Source organism: Apus apus, chromosome 3, assembly GCF_020740795.1.
Source record: "Apus apus isolate bApuApu2 chromosome 3, bApuApu2.pri.cur, whole genome shotgun sequence".
NCBI lineage: Eukaryota > Metazoa > Chordata > Aves > Apodiformes > Apodidae > Apus > Apus apus.
The window spans coordinates 117405109-117427538 of NC_067284.1; the positions used below are offsets into that span (position 1 = coordinate 117405109).

General features: G+C 47.0%; 1 protein-coding gene across 1 annotated transcript in view; it reads right to left on the reverse strand.

Annotated features, from left to right (window-relative positions):
• Positions 1-4437: 4437 nt before the first annotated feature.
• Positions 4438-22430, reverse strand: part of GREB1 (growth regulating estrogen receptor binding 1) — a 55260-nt gene continuing 37267 nt past the window's right edge. The window contains exons 23-32 of the mRNA XM_051615589.1: positions 20910-21068; positions 19205-19347; positions 18311-18472; positions 15834-16038; positions 14852-15026; positions 13686-13904; positions 11369-11504; positions 10629-10829; positions 8886-9024; positions 4438-6459 (exon numbers count right to left, since the gene is read on the reverse strand). Of these exons, the coding sequence (XP_051471549.1) occupies positions 6296-6459; positions 8886-9024; positions 10629-10829; positions 11369-11504; positions 13686-13904; positions 14852-15026; positions 15834-16038; positions 18311-18472; positions 19205-19347; positions 20910-21068 (1703 nt within the window). The 3' untranslated portion in view covers positions 4438-6295. The remainder of the gene's footprint in view (positions 6460-8885; positions 9025-10628; positions 10830-11368; positions 11505-13685; positions 13905-14851; positions 15027-15833; positions 16039-18310; positions 18473-19204; positions 19348-20909; positions 21069-22430) is intronic.

A 22430-nucleotide genomic window follows, 5' to 3' on the forward strand; every position in this document is an offset into this window, starting at 1 on the left:
GGTGCTCAAGTTACTCATTTCTGTTGCACACCAAATGGTAGGACTGCAAGCACAGAACCCCATTTATGAGCTATCTGACAGATCACATTTTCTTTTTGGAACAATTTCAGGGAAGGAAATGCAATTCCAGTCTTCTCGTCTCAGCTGAGCAGAGAAATGCCACACACCTCATGAACTGAGTGGCATTCCTGCTTCTGCTGAAAGCTCCATTCACTACACCTAAAAGATAGCAACCAGTGGGTTTTGGAGTAATTTTCCACTGTCCCACCCATTTCTGCTGTTGCATTTTCTTTCAAGCTGTGCTGGGTAAGTATAACAATCTATCAGAAGTACTGCTTGAATCATACACTGCAAAATGTTTAGTTATAACATTCTTCAAGAAGTAGCCATCTGTCTTTCCCAGCACACTGTATTTCTGAAGCCTTGGTCATATCCTGCACCCACCAACTTGAAAACCTTTCTCCTTTCACCAGGAAGCACTAACAAGTACCAGCATTCCCTCTGTCCATGAACCCAACAACTGCTGCTCCTGGATCAATGCATCCGATAGGCTGGGACCCTAAGGGTGGCTCCCACCAAACACTGCTGATCAAGGCATGGAGAGATGGAATAATAACCAGACATAAGAAAGTACTTTCTCCATAATTTTCATTAATAAGGACAGTGGCTCCCAGCCTTTTCCCAGTGCTGCCATGCCCAGCTCCTGCTCCCCTTCCCACCTCCTGTGCTGCCTTGCCAGCACAGCCAGGCTGTCGCTCCTCCTCCTTCCCACTGCTCCCCCACTGCCCCAGCAGCTGCTTTTTCCTGCCTCTCTTCCCACCCCCATTCTCAGGACTTCACCACTTTGCTGGTACTTCCACCTGGTGGTTTCCACCAGACACAGGTGGGGCCCAGGAGCTGACAATGCAAGATGCTCTCAGACTCACAGTTCACAAGCACTTCACAACAGGCTTTGGGCTCCTGCTCAGCCCGTAGGGATCCTGCAGCAACAAGTTTCACAGAACAGTTATGCAATGTAAACAGCAATCTTGATGCCAGTTTCAAACAATGACTTCATTGCTCAATGACACAGAGTAAACAGCAGCCAACTTCTTTTCATGAGCGGCGTTTGTAAGTGCTCGATCACGAGAAGGAAAAAACTTGTGTAGTCAGAATATTTAAATATAGTAACGTTAGCTCACTGTAACCTTTGTGTGAACTTTGTTTTGCTGAACTGATAAGATGCCATCTGATTTTTAACAGAGTAAGTGTTCAACTTAAAGAATCCTGTAAGATACCTGTAAATGCACTCACACCTCTGCTGTCCTGGGACAGCAGCATTTGCCTCAAATACTTCAGCTTTCTGCAGCCTGTTCAGGTTCCTGCAGCTGCTGTGGACAAAGCACCTGGAACTGCTCTTCTCTATTTTCATTTTGTAGAGGCTTTTTTCTCTTAAGCACTCATAGCAATTTATAGCACCTTGGTAGCTGAAACAGGGCTGAATTTAAGGAAGCAAGAAGAAAATCTACCTTCCACAGCTGCTGCGTTGTGACTCTCCTGTTTTGCATCTCCTGCAGAGTTTAAGAGTCAAGGTGCTGCGTGTTCAGCCAGACAGGAGCCTACTGGGGGATTTCAGACTGGGCCACAGTGCTGCCAACCTGCCCCGCCTTCGTTGGGACAGGCCTGTGAGATTTATGGCAGAGAAATCAACAGTGTCTGCAAGAATTATTAAGTTCAAGCAGAAGGAAATCCTTCCATCACCAAAAGCCAGGTGGTGTGTGTTTGCAAAAGCACGTTCTGCACAGGTACTACATGGCACAGGGTTCATCCAGGGGTTACTGCAGAGCCCTGTGGGCCAGCAGCTGTTGCCAAACCCCTACTGGTTCCTGTGGGCAGGAACAGGTGAAAACTCAGTTTCCTATCAATCCTGTTGTCTCTAAGTATAAAGAAAATTGTTGAGTTGCTGCTAACCGTGCCTCTCAACATCTTCTATAGCACCTCAGCACACAGTGCCAGAATAACACCCCTTACTGTGTTCAGACTCTAGGTGCACAATCAACACACCAGCCGTGTAACAAGCCTGGAGACATCCCCTTCTGCCTGTATCGCTGTGAAAATACAGATCAAACATTCCATTTTCTTGAGGATTTTAATCAAAACCACACCGAGAGATGAAGCAGCTTTACAAAGCCTTTCTTAAAGTCGTGGCAATGGCTTGGAAACCTCTCTTTCTCCCCAGGCAGGGGTCTCTGTGGGTCCCAGCAGCCCACCCGTGCCCCCGGGGAGTGGCTCAGCAAGGGGCTGCTGGGCTTTTGCCTCAGAACTCATCGGGGGTTATGTTGGGAGCTGTCAAAACGGGACTCAGGATGTTATAAAAGCACTTGCAAACTGCCAGAGCTGTTGGGTGTTTCCACAGGTGAAGACGGGAGCAGGGATAAGGGGGGTAGGCAGTCAGCAGGCAGAGGGGGGATGGGACTAGCTTTCCTTTTCCTCCCAGAGCTGCATCCTCCAGGCAGTAGGAAGAAGGGACAAATACAGACTGTGTGTCACACCAGCACAGAGCCATGCTTCCCCGATGGAATGTTAAGGCTGATTGCTGGGAGTTGGGGGGCCACCTGTGAGAGCGGGATCTGGTGGGAGGGCAGAGGGGGGTGGTGGCTGGGTCAGGGGGAGGCTGCGGGGTCCTGAGCACGGGACGGTGCTGGCAGGGCCAGCAGCATGGGGCAGAGGAGGGGGATGCAAGCACAGGCTGCTCCTGAGCGTGGTTGCAATGTGTTACCCCTCTGGGAGGCAGCCATGGCACGGTGGTTTCTGCAAGGGGGCCCAGGGCAGTGGGGACCAGAGCCCAGGAGCAGGTGTCTTGAGACCCCACCAAGCCCTGCAGCCCCTGGGGCTGGGGGCTCCTGCCACCCCCCTGCACTGGCAGTCCTGGCTCCTTCACAGCCCCTGACCAGTCCCAGCAAACACTTCCTCCTGCAGCCAGGAGCCCTCCTGTCCCCTCAGCTTCCCCTGTGCTGCTGCCTCCATTCATAGCCCCACTTCCCATACTCTCCATTTTCCACCCTGTAAACCCTGACCCTTTCTGGGGGTTGTTTGTCTCTAACGTGTACCTCTTTCACTTTGTGTGAGTGACACGTTTCACCAGAGTGTCACAGATACAGCCTTTGAAAAGCAGCCCCCTCCCAAGCAATATTTAGCAGCTGCTCTTGCTTGGGAGCCGAGATGTGTCCGTTCCCTGTCACCACAACGGGAGGCACCTGCTGGGGAAGGATGGGATCCCTTACATCCTCTAGTCTTCAAAGGATCTGTAATGATTAGATACCAGACATGAGTGATTAAGTGCTTATGAGGAGTGCTTTGATAGTGGAGAGAGGATGTCACCTTCCCAGTAACCTTCTTTATATTTAGATACTGCCTTTTGCAGAAGCTGAATCATAAAAGACTTCACACCCTGACACACACCAGAGAACATGCTAACAATACTACCTGCAGGTGTTAATAGCCAATGACTAAACCAGCGACCATGGAAGCCACTAGAGAAGGCAGAGGCTGTGAAAAGCCTGTTAAAGCATGAGGGCCATGCCTTTCATTTTGGCTGCTACTGTCTTATCAAGCCAATCCATGGGATGGAGTCCTCTGTCTTCTTGCCACATCCAAACTCAGAAAGGAAGTGCTTAAAAGATTTGTGTACATAATGGGCAAGGGCCAAGTCTTCTCACTCAGGTCACTGGGGCTGAAAGCCACTAATTCCCTCCCACAGAGGCCAGGCAAGAGAAGGGTGGAGCTGGGACCTGGGCTCAAAGCCCCACACGTGCACCTGTGGCAAACAGCAACAGCACCAGGAAGTTGCAGCACAGGATGCCAGTCCCACCCAAAGAGATTTGCTTTTATTTTTCATTGTTGTGTATCTGGATGATTGTGTCACCTCCGAGTCCCAGTTGGACATGAACCCCAGGCTGTCCCTCTCCCTGGAAGCTTTACACTCTGCGGGGGCTTAGCTTGTAAACTAGGTCAGGGAAGAAGAAACTTTTGGATGGAGCTCTGGAGAACAGCTCTCCCTGAGTCCTGAAGCATGACTTTGTTGGCATCCTGGCAACAAAATGCTGTATTTTTCTACCATGCTGGGAGCCCATCCAGTTGTACCATGGGAAGCAACTGCCTTGTGGTCACACAGCAAGTGCATGTCTGGTCTTAAAAGAGGTTGTGCTCCATCAGACAGTGACCTGTGCAGGCAGGTTTCACCATCTACATTTCTGATGTACATATCCCATGGTGGAGAAGGATTGCACTTGGTCACAAAGCCAAAGGTTACTGGGGAAACAACATTCAGGACTGTGGTGCTTTCAGCCCATCAGCAGCTGCATTTCATCAAAGCTTTGAAGACTTTGTGGCAAAAGAGAATGCTAAGAAAGGATGTAGTTTGTTATTTATTTATTTATTATTATAGACTTTATGCCTTTTTCCAGTTTCTTGCAGAAAATGGTTGTCTGAAGACTTGCAAAGTTAAAACACCAGAAGAGTTAACAGACACTCAGTACAAGCTGCTTAAGTATTTGGGTACAGAAAAGGAGATTTCAACCCACTGTCCTTCCTTCTGAATTCCTGTATGACCCTCTCGCCTGTGTTGTGCTGCAGGCCATGAAGCAGCACGGGATATCCCCTTGGTCAGTTCGGAGCATTCCTCAGTGGTATTTACTCCTTTCAGCTAACCCTTTTTTTATCCCCTTAAAAATGTGCTTGTTGGTCCTGTGCATCACCAAGACAGATGTCCATGCAGCATGAACTTTACTGATAAAGACTATGAACTAGACATCAATGTCATGCTTCTTTAAACAAGTTTAAATTAACTAATCAACTGGTGATAGCTGAACGGGTAATACTATTTACACAGGACAATGCTCACCTTCCTTCCCAAAAAGTCAATTCTCCCTCAGAAACAAGGACAATGACATGTGGAAACACACTGACCTCTAGCAGCCACCTAGTAAACGGGATCTAAGTCTCTCAGACCCACAGAACTTACCTTTACGTTGTGTAAATGAGCCTAAATGAGCTCTTTGGCCTAGTCATACTGATGTCTGCATTTCATGGACTCAGCCCCCTCCTGGCATTCATCAGCACAAAACCAATGATCCTCCCACTGGTCTGTACAGCAAGGAAGGGCTGCCCAAATATTAGAAGTCTCCTGACAGTGTCTGTACTAATCCTTCCTGCACCTGGACTGAGTGAAGTGAGCACTGATCCTATAAAGACAAACATGGAGTTTGCAGCTCAGAGAGTATTTCCAAAAAAGCCAGACAAAGACTGTGACCACTGTGACTTCACATGTAGAGTATACAAAATACGTGATGCCTGGTGCTATTCTGCAACATGTTTCTAGAGCTCCATCTCCTTGGAGATGCAGTCTCTGTTTTATCACCCTTTAGAAGCACCGTGGCAAGAAAATATCCCCAGAATGTGTATTAGGAGTGTTTCAGAGAATCTGCTGTCTTGAGTGCACTGGGCCCAGCTTGAGCTCTGCAGCCAGTGCAACAATTCAGTCAGAAACCAGAAACCACCAGTGTTGTAGAAGCAATAAGTCACTTGCAGGTCAGTATCACCATTGAATCTCTTGAGTTACTCAGGATAATTTCAGTTTCAGGATTAAATGTTCAGATCTCATTTTAAAATCTACTTCCTTGACTCTCTTCTTTATGCTAATAAAACCAGATTTATAATTATGCTTCTGTCCCAGGAGTCCTGTATGGTGAAACTATCCAGTGTGGCACCTGTCCCAAAAATTAAGGCTCCAACTGAGCCCCACTGAGTTCCCACTATTAAAGAAATATACTTTACAAATCTTCATATAAAAAGCCCACCTGGATCAATCCGTGGCAGTGCACTACAAAACTGTAACAATTCCTGTTGCCTTGTGCCAACTGTTAGATAAATAAGATCTGTAAAACAAAATCTGCTCCTAAATTTACATTTTCTGTTTCTGGAATGTACAGAAAGTTTTCTAAACCTCTTGCACGTGGACTGGCGTGTGACGTTTTTGTCAAGAAGTGCGCTCACTGACCTCCCTTCTGATCCAAAATGATTGCCACCCTGCAGAGTCATGTCTGCATCTCTCCCAAGAATGGGGTATGACTTCCATCAGACAGTTAAATTAGAAGAGTCATTTCAGTGTTTGGAAACGTGTCTGATTTGGTATCATTCTAACAAGCAGTGGAAAACAGTCCTGTCTCTGTTCGGAGAGCAGAGCCTCTCCAAAGTCATTTAATGAGATGGTGGCAATTAGTCTCTGGGATCATTCAGGAAATGTGTCTCTTTCCACTTAGATGTGTCGTCCAGTCAGGAAGAACAGTGGCCTGTCCTCCTTGGCATTGGCAGTCTGGAACTCATCCCGCAGGCGGAACTGCCACTCGTCCTCCAGCTCCAGCCGCACCACGGTCTGGCGAAGGGAATTGCGGTCTTGGCAGATCACACACAGGGTGGCACCTGAGCAGACAGGTAAAAAGAACCCACCTGAGTACCCCCTTTCTCCTCTGATCACCCAGCTCCCACCACCCCTGAGCATGTAGAGCTCCACCGCTTCCACAGCAGGAGTTTCAAATGGGCTTGCGAAGCCGCTCATGGAGGACCGAGCAGAGCTGTGTCCTCTGCATCAGGACATCTTGTGTAGCTTGAGGTATCTAGCACTTAAGCTGGAGGAGGGGAGATTTAGATTAGACATTAGGAAGAAATTCTGGGCTGTGAGGGTGGTGAGACCCTGGCCCAGGTTGCCCAGGGAAGCTGTGGCTGCCCCATCCCTGGCAGTGTTGAAGGGCAGGTTGGATGGGGCTTGGAGCAGCCTGGGCTGCTGGGAGGTGTCCCTGCCCGTGCAGGGGGTGGGACTGGATGATCTTGAAGGTCCCTTCCAACCCAAACCATTCCATGATTCTATGATTCATCTATTAGAAAGGACTACCAATACATTCCCTGCTATTTAGGGTAAGAAAAGATACAACTCTCAGGTCTGAAGAGGGGGTGATGGATCCTGGCAGAAAGGAAGATGAAGCCCCGCATCCATTACTGTTCTAGCCCTGCTGATCAGCACCTTGTTGAGTGAAACACACAAGTCAATCACCATGAATGCTGGCAGAGCTCTTTGTGCTTTGCTGAGCAGAAATGGTCTAAAGATGTCCTTAAAATTAATCACAAGCTTTAGCACTTCTCAGGTGGGTAAGCTAGATGGATGGCTATGGACACAGGCAAATCCAAAATGCCAAAGCAAGAAATACCAGAGTTTAATAAACAAGATCAACTGTCCTGCCTGGTATCCTGATACCATTTTAACCTGCATGCATGATTTCCTGGCTTCTGAGAAAAGTGCTCAATTAGGAGGAAGTAATTGCCACCAGCATTCCATAATATGAGTGAGAGCTGGTAAGTGGGAATGCCCAAGACAGAAAAAAAGCTGAAATATAATAAAAAGAAACTAGACTGACAGTTCTGTGTTTCATGCTCATGGGGCAGGTTATGCACTTGAGTAGACTGCCAAGGAGGTGGAGAAATCCCAAATCAAATACACTTTGTGCTACAGGCTATGAAAATTGTCTGGTTTATGCAAAATGACACTGATTGATAGCTCTGGTCACTCAAACAATGCAGCACCAAAGCACTGGTTTCATTTGCAGTTGCTCTGAGAGCTTTGCTGGAGAACCTCCAGGCTGCTGAAGATGTGGATACTGCTGCAGAATGAGCCTGGACACTGGCACTCCTGTGTCCCCAGTGGTGTGTGCAGATGTGTCCCAATGATGCACGTTGCTACACACACCTCCCAGAAGCTGTAGGAACTGCAGCAAAGGGCACAGCAGCTCACAACAGCTCTGCAGGGCTCAAGAAGGCACTTGCCATGGGGCATTTCCTCCAGGGACAGAGCTGGATGGGTGTGAATTGAGTCCCCAGAGAGCTGAGGGCCTGAAACAGCAGCAGATCAACCCAGAAGAAGTTTGCACTGCGCCTGCCTGCAGCACAGATGGGAGTTACTCGTCTCCACTGCAACCCACCATCACCAGGACTACATGGAGAAACTGGTTATTAGGAATAAATATGAACTGAGCCAGCTTCTGTTACTGAGGACAGGAAATAGACGTAGGTGGAAGCTTGTCCATCACCCATTTGCTATCAGGAATTACAAAACCTGCAGGAACACAGTGGGGAAATGCTTTATACATACATCTTCAACACTCGGCTTTCAAGCCGAAAGTCAGGAGTTATGGATATAAACCCAACATTCCTCCCCACTTAGACATCAGCAGAACTTACAGCACTGCTGTGTGCAGGCTGGTGAGGGGTTTGGAGGGCATGTCATGCCAGGAGCATCTGAGGGACCTGGGGGTGTTTAGTCTGAGGAAGAGAAGGCTCAGGGGAGACCTTATTGCTCTCTACAGCTGCCTGAAGGGAGGGTGTAGAGAGGCTGGTGTTGGTCTCTTCTCCCAAGTAACCAGCAATAGGATGAGATGAAATGGGATCAAGTTGTGCCAAGGGAGGTTTAGGTTGGATACTAGGAAAAAATTCTGTACTGAAGAGTGGTGAGGCCTTGGAACAGGCTGCCCAGGGAGGTGGTGGAGGCACCGTCCTGGAGGTGCTCAAGAAGGGGTCAGATGTGGTGCTTCAGGATATAGTTTAGTGGCTGTGGTAGTTGGATTATGGTTGGATCAATCATCTCGGGGGTCTCTTCCAACCTTAATGATCCTATGACACCAGTTCACTGCAGCACAGTGATCAAGCACGGGGTGGGACGTATAGAGACAAACGAACACATGCATATACAGAGACATGCATGTATCTTCCAATACAAAATATATTTTTCCCCAGGTTCCCAGAGACCAGGTAATATAATTCTCTGTAAAAAAAAAAAAATAATAATCATTGCAGCTCACCTTTAAGGAAATGAAACTTCTTCAAAAAGCTAGCTACAACAAAGGAGTCACAGAGGTACAGCAGGAGGCCACTGAATGTCAGACCAGAGGAGCTGATATTCAGAGAGTGAGGCCGAGAGCTCACGTAGCAAACTGCAATCTGGTTGGGAGAGGGGGGAGAATTAACATTTTCCAGGCTTCTAGACACAGCTAAGGGTTGATACCAAGCTTTCAGTAATTGCACCTCATGCAAATTCAGACTTGCTTTTCAACTCCAAATGTGATATTTACAGTTCCTTCCAAAACATCCCTCCACTCATTAAAAATCTACATAAAAGCACCATTCATAACTATACATTAGTTGTTACTATTAATTACTATTATTATAATGAGGTTTAGATATGACGGGGTTTGAAGGCTGCGGTGACAACAGCTCCCACAACCATCATGCTGTGACCTGCCCAGCCAAGTTTATCTACACGAGTAAACACAGTGAATGTGCAGCTGGACATGAAACAAACCCTTTAGAAATGCCTAATTTCATGAGCATTATGAAAGGATTACTCAAGTCATTGGAGTTGTGCATATACATAAATTCACAAGGTTTCTTCTTGCCTAGTTCACTCTTATGACTACTGCCTAAATCCACTAGAAACCAGGAATATTTACAGCACTCAGGATTTATACATTTAAATCAAGGAATCTTCCACACCAGGTTTTGTTCCCAAAATGCTGCCAGCTGGGGCAGACCCTCCTCTGGCAGGAAACAGCCTGATTCAGTGGGGGAAGGTTGACCCACAGTAACTGAGACTCTCTCTGGCCCAGGATTCCCATATTTACCCACATTCCTGCAATCCCCTTGTATCCTACTCCAGCTCAGATAACAATTCCACAACCAAACTGAACCCATTTCATGTGCTGAATGGTTCAGAGCTGAAAGGATGCAACAGATGAAGACAGTAACAGTTCCATGCCCTTCCACAGGGTTGGCTTGTCAAACACAGTGGGAACCTGGAGCTCTAAGAGCTGAGCCAGGAAGGAAATTAAAAGGTGTAGTTGAAAATGTTCTGAGAGCAGCAGATATGGGAAGGTCATTATGCAGCTGGTTTTGGTAAAAAAAACCTTGGCAAATCCAGCAAGACTGAGTTTCATTTAGTATCCAGGTCAGGTGCAAAGCTGAAAACAGTTTCTGTCTCCTGAACAGCACTACCTCAGTACCAGAACTCCATCCAACCTACATCTGAGTGTAAATATGACCTTGGCTTTGGATCCAAACCCCTGAGAAGGAGCCAGCAGCTCCTGAGAGCCAGTGTCAGCTTCTCCCATTCGGCCTGTTTGCTTCTCTGCCTCAGCTTATCAGTAAAAGGGAACAAAACCATTTTTATTTTGGAGGGCTTTCTAAGGGCTAGTGAGTGTTTGTAAAGCTCTCTTGTGGGAGAAGTTTGCTGCAGGAAGGGCCAAATTACAGCAGAGTGAGAAAACACTTCTTAAAGAAAAATGTGCTCTGTCTTGATTCAGAATCTAAGATAATTCACAGTCTGTACCAGTATTTAGGACAACTCCAGTATTGGTCTCCAGGTACTTTATTTGGAGCCTCTAAATAATATCTCTATGGGACTAAGAATTTGATTTTTAGCTTTATAGGGATCTAACACATCACTCTTCAAAGGCTGTGTAACTGTTACCAAGGAATGCACCAACTAACTCATCCAAAGCAAAGCCTGTACATTTCTGGAGCTGCCTGGAGGTCCTTGGGCTCGGTACCTGTGGTCCCAAGTTCAGGTAACAGTCCACAGACAGCACTGGGTGGCTGAAGTTCTTCAGAGAGAGAGGGAAGAAGCGGTGGCTGTGGTACTGGAGGTACTTTTCCAGGAGCAACTGAGCAGGTGCTGCCAAGAAGGTGTGCTTGCTGTCAGGGGCACAGATGTACTGAGCAGGGGAGACTGACACGGGAGTGTCGGATACCTGCGAGGGAAGAGGACTTCTGGTACAGGGCAATCCTGGCCCATGAAGCTGTACTTACCTGAATGCTGGGTTGTATGAAATGTATCCCCGTACGACAAATCTAAGATTTGTGTAAGAGGCAAAGTCATTCAGCCAAATATATCTGCTGCCAAAAGTGTTCCAGAGTTTTGCAGAATTATCTTTGTATTTATAGTGTCTCTGAGGTTTCTTTGAACCCAAAGTTCTCCTGCACAGGGAGTCATGTGAAGATGAGCAGTTCAACAGCTAGATATAAAAAACTCATTGTGAAGGGCTTCTTGGATGATAAAGAGACACTTCAGGTGTTTTTGAAAGTTCGAAAGGAAAATGATTAAGCAAAGGTGCATTTGTACCAAGGATATTCTGGATTTCAGAAATAAAGGAAGAAACAAACCCCCTACGTGGCAGACATACCCCATTAATGTGGTGATGCACCCAAACACCTCAGCTCTCCTGGTGACAAGGTACAAAAAAGGAAAGCAGGATTTTAACAAGAACAAAACAGAAGTCTGGGTTCCCACCTTGGACTTGATGTGGAAGGACCTCTGTCCTCCCACTGCAATCTGCTTCTTCATGACACTGAAGTGGTTGAAGCGGCAGAGGAGGAGGCCAGCGCTGTGGACACGCAAGTTGAAGTCAACATCATCACACGTGAACCTGGAAGGAATCAAGTCCTGGCAGCTCAGAGGGATGTTTCTCATCACACACTAACACACAGAAGGACTTGGGCTCTTTGGTCAGCACAGTGGGAAGGAGGGGTGACAAACACCCTGACCCTACCAGCCGGGGAAAGAGGCTTCAGCTTCTTAGGAGTAAATGAAGCTGAAAGGAGTTCAAGAAGGTGAGAATGAAGGAGGGGAACTGGCCAGGGAGGGGAAGGACAAGAAACACAGAGGAAAGGTGGTGAATTGCCAGGGAAAGTACCCAGGGGTTAAAATATTTCCTTTGCCTTTTACTATAATAAAGCCACCATAGAAAGCAGCTGTGCCATTTCCTACCCCAGATAAAGTCAAAGCAATTAATCCCTTTGACTCCCAAGGAAACAGAAGAGGCCCAACATTTGACCCTCATTTTTCCCTTAGAATACAAATATCCAGTATTTTTCCATTTCCCTCTACAGAAAAAATATAATTGTACATCAGAGAAATAAACTTTTGTTAGTGCAACAGAACTGCTGAGACATAGGAATGAATTAAGCAAAAGGAGGCCAAACACCCCTTAGCTAAACTGGATGCATTATGAAAATAAGATGGAAGAGAATAAAAGGTGAACTTCTAAAGCTGATTAAATTCAGATACTGTGGCCTTTGGAAAATTCAGACTCAGTTCTCCATTTGAAGGTATAGATCACCCAGTAAACAGGATGATGTGCAGAGCCATTGGATTAACATCCAGGGCTTGGATTTAAGAGAGATGAGCAATTACTGCAACAGTCACCATGAGAGACACGGTGTCTAATTATAGGGTTTTTAAATACTGTCTTTGACCTTGATAGTATTTACATGGATATTTGGTATCCCTGACTGCTTCAAAATGCACCTTTGCCTTGCCAGCCCCGGCCTGGAATGTCACACACCACTTCATGCTCAGCAGCCCCCACACAGAGGATTCCGTGTGGATCAAAGTCCCAGGCAGGAACTGGGTGGTGGGATCCTGCATGCCTGGCATTTTAACTCTGCTGCCTGTGCCCAGGTCACCTTACTCCATTGTCATCCTCTTTCTTTCTCCCTCAGAATGCCTCACAATGCAGTTAGGCAGCCTGGGAGCACAGCTCTGCACTGGGAGGTGCCTGGCAGCAAGTTTAAAATTCTCTTTTAAAGTGTCAGGCTGGTGACCATAGAAGTTTAGCTCATCTGTTTGTCCACAGAATAAGAAAAGCAGAAGTGCTTCCCAGCAGTTCCAAGTACACGTGGACTTCAAAGGACATCTTCCTGAGATAGGAGAGTTCTTCTGAGAAGTACAGTGACTGCTGCTCAGTTACCTGGGTCTAGGTGTCTAGAGCCATTTCAGATTACCTGTGTTCCCACCCAGCTTACAGAAAAGCACAGGTGGATTCCATACCTGTCAGCCCCATATGGACATCCTGCATATTCTGAGCTCCCTACAGACCAGCTTGAGGCAAGTGAAACCCACCTCTGCTGATACCTGCTTCCTTCTGTTGCAATCAATGCTTGTTCCTCGGAAAAAGGGACAAGACCAGTTTATTTCACGTAGATCAGTGAAATTCTGTGAGATGAAGCACCTGGTGAATGCAGTTCTAGTAACTGTGGTGATTATAACCTGATATGTCCTTTGTGGCACAACAAAACGAAAAAGTGGGATTCCTGAGACAGCTGAATGTGAGAAAGAACCACCAGTGCTAGAAAGCTTGATTTATTCCTTTCCTCTGACTGCCCTGGTGAGCACACAGGCAGGATGCCCAGTGTTGTGCTGCTCAGGGTAAAAAGCCCAGCTGGAGCTCAGGTCCATGTCAGAAGAAGACCTGGGTTGGCACCATCCACCCACAGAGCCCTGTTCCCTTTGGAAGAGGGTGCAGGCAAGAGGGAAGTTCAGTGTTTACCAAAACGGGCTACACAGCTGAGGGAGCAACACTGCAGGGCACCCTGCCCACCCTGCCTACCCTGGCATTAAAATATGACTGGGTTTTTGGGAACTATGGCATTCAATGCCTTCTTCCAGGTGCTAGCAATTTGGGAAGGATCTGAACCATCAGTAAGAAAACAAAATCTGCCTGCACCCCACTAACAACCTCCCCCCCAAAAAATAAACCCAAAGCTTTTGTAAAACTTGCTTAATTTGATTCATTATCTCTGTTGAAAGATGCTACTGATTCACATACCTGTTCTGATTGTACTGTACATTCTGTGTCAGATCAACATTTAGCATAATGAAATCATGCACGTGGCAGCAGGAGAATGGTTCCTTGATCTCAGCACTGTTGGTTTTACTGGACCATTTCCTCATCCCAATTAGGGCGTAGTGAGTGACATCAGGAGTTGCTTCAATATGTTGCAGAATTTGCTTCAAGGAAACATTCCTTTCGCTCCATGTATAGTCACTGCAGGAATGATGAAACTGTGTTAATTTTAAAGTATATAGAGAATATTTAGAGTCTCCTTCAGTTGGAGAGCATTTCTTAGAAGTCAAAAATAGTTATGAACTTCAGGTAGTAACGAGTAACTTCAACATTCTCTTGACTACAACATTTTGCCTCTCACTCCAATCAAAACTTGTAATTAACTAGTGCTTACGTGGCAGGGACTGGTATGATAGATCTGAAACTTAGTCTGGATCTTTCAAAATATTCACTCAGTTATTTAAACTTTTAAAGTCACCTGGAAAATGTTTCATGTCACTCTGGGAGGGCTGCTGTCTTTGTGCCATAACTTAGGTGAAGTATAAAATCCTCCCAGCCTGCCCCTAGAGTCCATAAATGTCAGTTCTCACTGAGTTTAGTTCTCTTTGAAGGGTTGCTGTAAATCCTGCATAGCAATGTTCCAGGAACAGATGAAAATATCTAGCACAATCAATGTTCTAAAGTAATGAAAACAAAAATACTTGTTTGGGGAGCTAATAAAGGAGCCGTGCAGACTGGGACTGGCGAAAGAGCCAGAGGAAATCAGGTGCACAATTTGCACAGCAGTGTCTTTTACCTTCCTCTTTAAAACCCTGTTCAAAATGTCCATGTGGATGCCCGTGCTTGCCCAGTGTCTCAAGGACTGTCTGCAGAGTCTGAAATCTGCAGAGCATGTAACTCTAGTTTGAACAGGGGTCAAGCTGTACAGCCAAGGCTGCAGGGCAGCCAGCTCCTCAGGGACCAGGCATGAAACACAGGCAGTAACCACGTGCAGAGGCAGGTATCTAGGGAAAATACTTCCCTCGTAAGGCAAATATTATTCTCTCCTTGTGCAGGGTAAAAGTTGTAGTATTTCAAACAAATTCAAAAGGATACGCAGTGAAAGGTTCAAAGAGATCATCTGAAAAAGCATGATTTACTCTCTTTACCTTTTCCTGTCTCCTGAACAATCAACTTCTACTGCATTCCACATCACACAGGAGTCATCTGAAATGACAATGAAAGGCCAGATGTCCTGGGGTTTTATCCCCAGCTCCTCCTGCCGATTTCGTTCCAGCTCCAGGTTATGATAAGACAGCTCTTTTATCAGGAAGTGTGCAGCACCTGAAACCAAGGACAGCAACCTGCAGGTTAACAGTAGGGGTAGAAATTGCTTGCTTTTGACTTGCTTGTGCCTTTTGAAGTGAATATTTCTGCAGAGCAGGGTATGAGCCACCCTGCAGGTTTCTGACACCCCCAGAGCCAAGTCTCCTGGTCACTTGCCAAGCAAGCGACTTCCAGGGCCCCACTGGGAAGCACAGTCACTGCAGCCTGAGTCCTGTGGCAAAGATTTGCTGGTGTCTTAAAGGGCTTAGTGACCAATTCTCTTAGCCTGACAGATATTTGACACCTCTAGCATCTCTCAGTGCAAATATCTAGAGATGTTGATTGGCCAGGTGGATAACATGGGAACCATTTCCCCTGAGCATCTGCTTTGGATGTTTGTCAGTACTGCTGGCTGTGAGCTGCTCCAGCAGTAAGAGCAAGCTGCTGAATATCTCACAGGTATTATATTAGCAGAACCTCAGAGATGTGCCTGATCAGTGCTTCCCTGCCTGTGCAATCAGTGCAACGTGAATTTCCACAAGGAGGCTGAGCAGGTAACTCCATCTGAGTTAACACACTCAGCTCCCTCTGGAACCAATGGAGGAGAGTATTTCTAGGGTGCAATTCATCTGGCTCAACTTAGGCTGCCTGGATAAAGAGAAATTGCAACTTCAACTGTGACACATTGTCTTCAGAGACAATCCAGACCACCAGATCAGATGTGCTGGCCACAAGGTGTGTGTCTGCGTTTCCCTGTGGAGTCACAACACCCCAAGGGCCCAGGTCGCATGTCCGCATTGGTTAGAATGCTTTTGTTCTCCTTACCTACTCCAGCACTGTTGAAAATGCTTGGGAGAACAAGCATGATGTGGTTGGGCCAATACTTCTTATATATGGCCATTTCATACTCCTTGACTACTAACACGTGCAGATGACTGGCTCCATCCATTGCATGGTATAAATTGAAAAGTCCATGTTCATGACGACCAGTGGTGGGAGTAAAAGTGGGGCTTTTTATGTAATCTTCACTCTGTAAATAAAAAGAAGAGTGAGTTTCTGTACTAAGCTGGAGGATAGTTAAACAAAGAGAGCCAGATCCTTCAGGAGAGTAAAGCAGATTGATTGACATGGGACAAACTGCAGCTGGATGGGGCTTGGAGCAACCTGGTTTGGTGGGAGGTGTCCCTGCCCATGCAAGGGGATGGATCTAGATGATCTTTAAGGTCCCTTCCAACTCAAACCATTCCATGGTTCTATGATTTTAAGTTGCTTAATAGAAAATAAGCAACTTTTATAAAATTTGGGAAAAGTAAAACTCTTATCACTTGGCTTATTTGACTGGTGAGGGTGAGGTGGTCTGGATAAGATGTCTAACCTTGGCCTGCCAGGTGCACAGGGACTTGGAGGCTGCATCTGGAACAGGATTTAGGTCCACATCAAGTAAGCTGGTAAGAAACACTCCAAAACTGCAGTACAACCCTTCTGACTGGCTGTCACCTAATCTTGAATGCACTGAAACTCACCAGGTGCTTCTAAGCTGGGTGATACAGCTTCTGAGAGCCCTGCTGCTGCAGACACCCAGAGCTGCTCCAGTCTGAGCAACAGATCTTAGCCTGGTCCCTACTAAGGTCATGAAGGACCTGGAATGAAAGTGTGCCTCTTCACAGAGCCTCTCCAAGGCCCTCCAAAGCAGAAACTGGTGGATTTATGACAGTGGAGTTCATGAAAGGGAATTTAAAGTGGATCAGTAAATGTATTTTACAGTGGTTTAATAATGTAGGTTTACATCCCATGGCACTTTTCCAGCTTGCAGCAAGATTGTAGGCACCATTTTGGAACAAGTGAACAGAAAAAGGAGCAAAGGAAGAATAAATGGTTTGGGCAACTGGTAGAAGCAGGAAAAGAATCCACAAGGAGCCAGTGCCCAGTTCTGACTGTGCAGCCAAGCACAAGGTTGCTGGGTGAGGAATGGCAGGAAGCATCATCCTCACACTGCACAGTTGCTGCTGTGTTGCTGCCTGGGCTCTCCCATTTCAAACTGGAACTGGACATACATAGAAGTCTAAACTGGAGGGTGGTGCTGATTGATCAGTGAGTATTGAAAGCAGCTGTTTTCTCCAGGGCAGAAGTGCTGCTGCTTTTACTGCTCCATCAATGGCTCCCACACTCTGAGCAGAGCGACCTGAGCAGCTTCACACCAGGAGTCAGGGCAGAGGCCACCAGCAGGGCTGGCACAGCCTGTCAGATGGCTCACCTCACAGAGGGCTTTCTGCAAGCATCACCCTTGGCATGGTCTTGAAGCCACGACAAAGCTTCTTTTGTATGAAAGGAGCAGAGCATTTATGCAGAACAAGACAGGATCATCCACTGCCTTCCTTTGCAGTAAAACCATAGAATCATACAATCATAGAATCATTAAGGTTAGAAGGGACCTTAAAGATCACCAAGTTCCAACCCCTTGCCATGAGCAGGGAACCACTAGATCAGGTGGCACAAAATCTCGTCCAACCTGGCCTTAAAAACCTCCAGGGATGGGGCATCAACAACCTCACTGGGCAACCCATTCCACTTCCTCACCACCCTTTTAGTGAAGAATTTCTTCCTAATATCTAACCTAAATCTCCCCTCTTTCAGTTTAAAACCATCACCCCTTGTCCTGTCACTGCCTTCTCTGGTGAAAAGCCCCTCCCCAGCTTTCCTGGAGCCCCTTCAGGCACTGGAAGGTGCTCTAAGGTCTCCCTGGAGCCTCCTCTTCTCCAGGCTGAACACCCCAACTCTCCAGAGTTGCTCCAGCCCTTGGATCATCTTGGTGGCCCTTCTCTAGACCCTCTCCAACAGCTCCATGTCTCTCCTGTGCTGAGGGCCCCAGAGCTGGACACAGCTCTCCAGGTGGGGTCTGACCAGAGCAGAGCAGAGGGGCAGGATCCCCTCCCTGGCCCTGCTGCCCACACTTCTTGTGATGCAGCCTCTTAGGAACTGTGGAAAACAAACCCCTGTCTCTGAGGCTCATTGCTGAAACCATTCACACTTTCACATCTTAAACCCATAACCAAAGCCCTTTTGCCCCAGAGTGTTTATACAAAAGGATCAACCTCAATCATAAGCAAAAGAAACAGGCTATTGTTGGCATGACAGTTTGCTTCGTATCTCCCTTTCTGGGAGAAAATACAACCTTAGTATCAGAACATCTTCATTATCTTTTGACAGCAGGACCAGAAGTGCAAAGAATTCCGGTTCAACATCGTTTCAACTGGGTGGTGTCTCTTTCCCATCTGTGGCCATAAACAGAATTATCCATCTACCTTGTCTGTGACGAGTGGCAGCCTCATGCTTTCCAATTGTCTTCCTGGTTGGCTGAAGACAAAATGGTGCTCCTTTGACTTTGGAATGATGAAATGCAGCTGGATCTCTTCTCCCAGCATGGAATAAGAAAAGGCAAATGCATGCAGAGTGGACTCGTACAGCTGAGGGTGGGAACAAACAGGATCATTCCAGCAGTTAGAGTCAGACTAGAAGGTGTCAGAGTGGTTACCAGACATTTAGACATTTATAACCAGACTGCAATCGATGGCAGCTCCTGCCTCACAGGGTGTTCAGCAAGGCCCCCTGGGCTGGAGCAGACACTAAAACAATTAAACTGTTCCCTCTTTTGAAACCACTGTGTGAGCTCAGCCTGGAGATGGTGCTGGTACCTCCAGGGCACTCCTGGTGTCCAGAGGGACTGACGCAGAGCAACTGGTGTTTGTGCTGCCAGTTCCTGCTCCCACTCCTTCTGAGAGGCAGCAAAGGGGAGGGTTCCCCTGCACGCAGAGGCTGTGCCCCACAGCACTGACAGGCTCTGCCCCACCTCTGGGCTGCTCGCTGCCCCTCTGGCACAAGCAGCATCTGCAGCCACTCAGGTGAACAGGTAAGCAAATCCCAGTGGGAAAAGCTATTTAATATACACGCAGACTGCTGATTCCAGCACCAAATAGCCTCGTGTTCATGAGGCAGGGATCAGCCCTCTGACAGCCCCAAACCTGCCGTCTGGTCAAGGCAGGCAAACCTCAGCAATAACAGAAGGGGCAAGTCAGCTGCTTGTAACCCCTTCCTGCAAGTTCTCTGCCGATCCCAAGGCAGCGAATGAGCACAGCATTGCCTTTGGGTTGTGTCTGCTCCGCTTTCTCATCGGCAGGGTGGCAGCTGGGAGCCCTTACCTGGTACCTGGGGTTGAAGCCCATGTACTGGTGGCACTGCTCGCAGTGGTGGTAGGTGTTGTAGGCTGCGTACTTGGACAGCCTCATCCGCGTGGTTTGGCGGCGCGTGTACGTGTCCTCCTGCCTCCTGCTCGCCGAGCTGCCTGCCGGAGGAACAAACAGCTCTGTTGGGACGTGTGTTCAAGGCCAGAACGTATTCCCTCGTGACAAACTGTCTGTGTCCCTGTCGTTACCTCATGGGAACAACGGCAGGCTGGGAGTCACGCGGAGCAAGCCATGAATTCATTCTGAGCAGGGTCTGTTTCATAAGTAGTTATGTACAGCAAAAGGGACAACACAGAAGTATCTGCAAGTTCACCAGGATGGTAATTCCGTGCAGATTGCACACGGGGCTGAGGTGTAAGCAAGGCCAGATCGTTAAAATTATTCCTGTTGCTTTGGTTATTATCGAGGGAATGCTTAGTGAGAGAGTAAGTCTCATGACAGGCATTTGCCACCCTGGGATGGGCACCACAGTAGGTTCTGTGAAATGAACTTGCCCTTGAGCAAATGTCCACGTTAATAAAGGGCCTGCTCTGTGAGAGACTGAAGGAAGAGACGTAATTTCTGCTGACAAGGACTCCTGTCGTCTGGCCAAATCTTTCTCTCAGGTTTGCAGCATCAGAGCAGGTTGTTCAGGGCTGCTCTTTGTCCTGTCAAGTTTTGAACCTCACAAAGAGTGGAGTTTCCACAGTCTCCCTGGGCAACCTGCTCCATGGTTTGACCACTTTTATTCTGAAAATATTTTTCATGCTAATTGCAATTTTCCACAGTACAGCCTGTGTCTGTTGTCTCTCAGTCTTATGCTGTGTCTCTGTAACACTTTGTGTCTCTAAGTTTCCACTAGGAAGCTGAAGGCAGCAATCAGGTGCCCTTGCTGGACTTCTCCAGTCTGAACAAACCCAGTTCTTTTCAATTTTCTGTGTGCATCATGTGCTTCTGGCCTCTGTCCATCTTGGTGGCTGCCCACTAGATGATACACTTCTGCATGTCCGTGTCTGTCTTCTACTGGGAATCCAAAAACTTGAAAGAATACTCCAGATGTGGTCTTACAGACACCATGGATAGAAGAATAATCATGGACATGGCATTTCCCTTTTCCCAACCATCAGGAACCTTCACCAATTCTTGTTTTCTTTTAAAAATGATGGGCAGGAGACAGATGATGTTGGCCAGCTCCCTCAGGATGCTTGGATACATCCTATCAAGTCCCATGGGCTTCTGTATGTCCAGATTGATAATGCAGAGGACTAATTCACACCTCAATATTCCAGGAATCCAGATCTGCACATACGTGTCTCACACTGTCCAGTCATAAACCAAAACCTAAAAATTGCACCTATAAACACTTTTAAGTGTATCAATAACTTTGTTCACACAGACACTTCACTGCTACAGAGCCATGCAGTGCTGCTACAGACAGACATTCAAATACACAGCCACTGTGGAACCAGAGCTTTTTAAAGAAATACTCTCCATATAATACCCATAAAACAGTGATAAGGCTCGTGCACTGCTGCTTCATCTGGCAAACTTTAAATCTCTGCTCACCCAGTCAAGTGCAACTCTGATTATTTCAGTCTGTTTAAAAGTTCATCAGGATCCTCGTGTTACAAACAAAGAAATACACACATGTGCATCAATCTAGCTTTTTTCAAATTCTCACCTTCACTGTTGATAGTTTGCAGCTTTGAGCAGATCAGACTTGCATCTTCGTATTTTGGGTCATGGATAGTGTAGTCAAAAGGCATCTTCTTAAATGTCTCCAGATCTGGCCACAGATCTCCAGGCTGATGGTAGCATTGATCAGAGTCCTCCTTTATGCCTATAATATTATTGAAAAATAATTATTCATGTGATTTTTAAAGCTCTTTATATTGATATAGATAATGGATTTGTTATGCCTGTTATTCCTGCATAATTTTTTCTTTCCTCATTCTGAGGAAGCAATATTAGAATGTATCAAGAGGGCACATCTGACCAGATGTGCCTCAGACTTCAATGCTAGTCTGGGTTTTTAAACCTCTGTTAACAAATTAAGACCTCTGTGTCCTTCCTGGTGCAGTTGGTGGGAGGATGATGAGGACAAGGTCAAAGGCCTGGTAAGGCTGATGTACTGGGGCACTTGAAGTCTTTCCACTGACTACCACCATTTCTAACTCAGCTGAGGAAAGATAAGTTATTCTCCCTGAGGAAAAGAAGCCCTTTAGAAGCTTCATAGATTGCAATATCAAGTGCAGTGCAGAGCTAAAGACAAATGCCCCTTCTAATGATAATACCAGAGTAATCAAAAGAGTAAGAGAAAAATAGTAAGTGGTGTTGGTGTCAAGTGCAGTGGAATCCTGCCTTTTTCTTGAATGGGTCAATTGGCATAAAACCCCAGGTGGACACAGGTCCTTACAAAGCACGTTTCTACCTTTGTTAAGGGGATGAAAGACCTGAGAAGAGCCAGTGGAGAGCGGTGAGGAGTACTGTGTGGGCTCAGCTGTTGGCTGCTGGAGAGAGACAGTTCTGTCTGTGAGCACAGACTGAACAGATGTTTGCAGCAGGGGACATCCTGTCTCTTGGCACCCAAAGCAGATAGGAAACTCAGGTGGAGTTAGGCAGATGGTGAAATTATGTCCATGCCCTGACTGTGAGTTACTTCCTGCCCAACATCCAAAGGCTTCCTTGCACAAACCTCTTCTCCAGCAGGCTGGTCATCCCTTCCACAGGTTTGACACCATCCCTGGGGATGCTGCCTCTTCCCGAGCACAGCTGGGGCTGCAGGAAGGTGGGGGTCCTGCCCCTCAGAGCCCTGAGAGACAGGAGCTGCACCCAGTGCTCCAGGGCAGGCAGCCCCCAGCCCAGCCCCCCAGGTGCACAGAGAGACACTTCCCTGCAAATAACACCCTCTGGCTTTGATGTAATCCAGCCCTTAGCTGCAGAAACACCCCTGGAAGCACAGGGCAGGAACAGACTGTAAACAGCGGAAGTTCAGACTAAGATTAGAGCAGGAACTGTTGTTAGAACTGTTATTAGAACTGTTATTAGATTCCCTCCCCCATGTAGTGTTACAGACTGAGAAAACAAGACTTTGCTCCTCCTGGTATGAATCTGCCAGAATGTCACTAGTTCTTTTTATACACTTGACCACAACAGTTCCTTCCAACTCTGAATTCAAAAACAACGTTTGGATACCATTTGT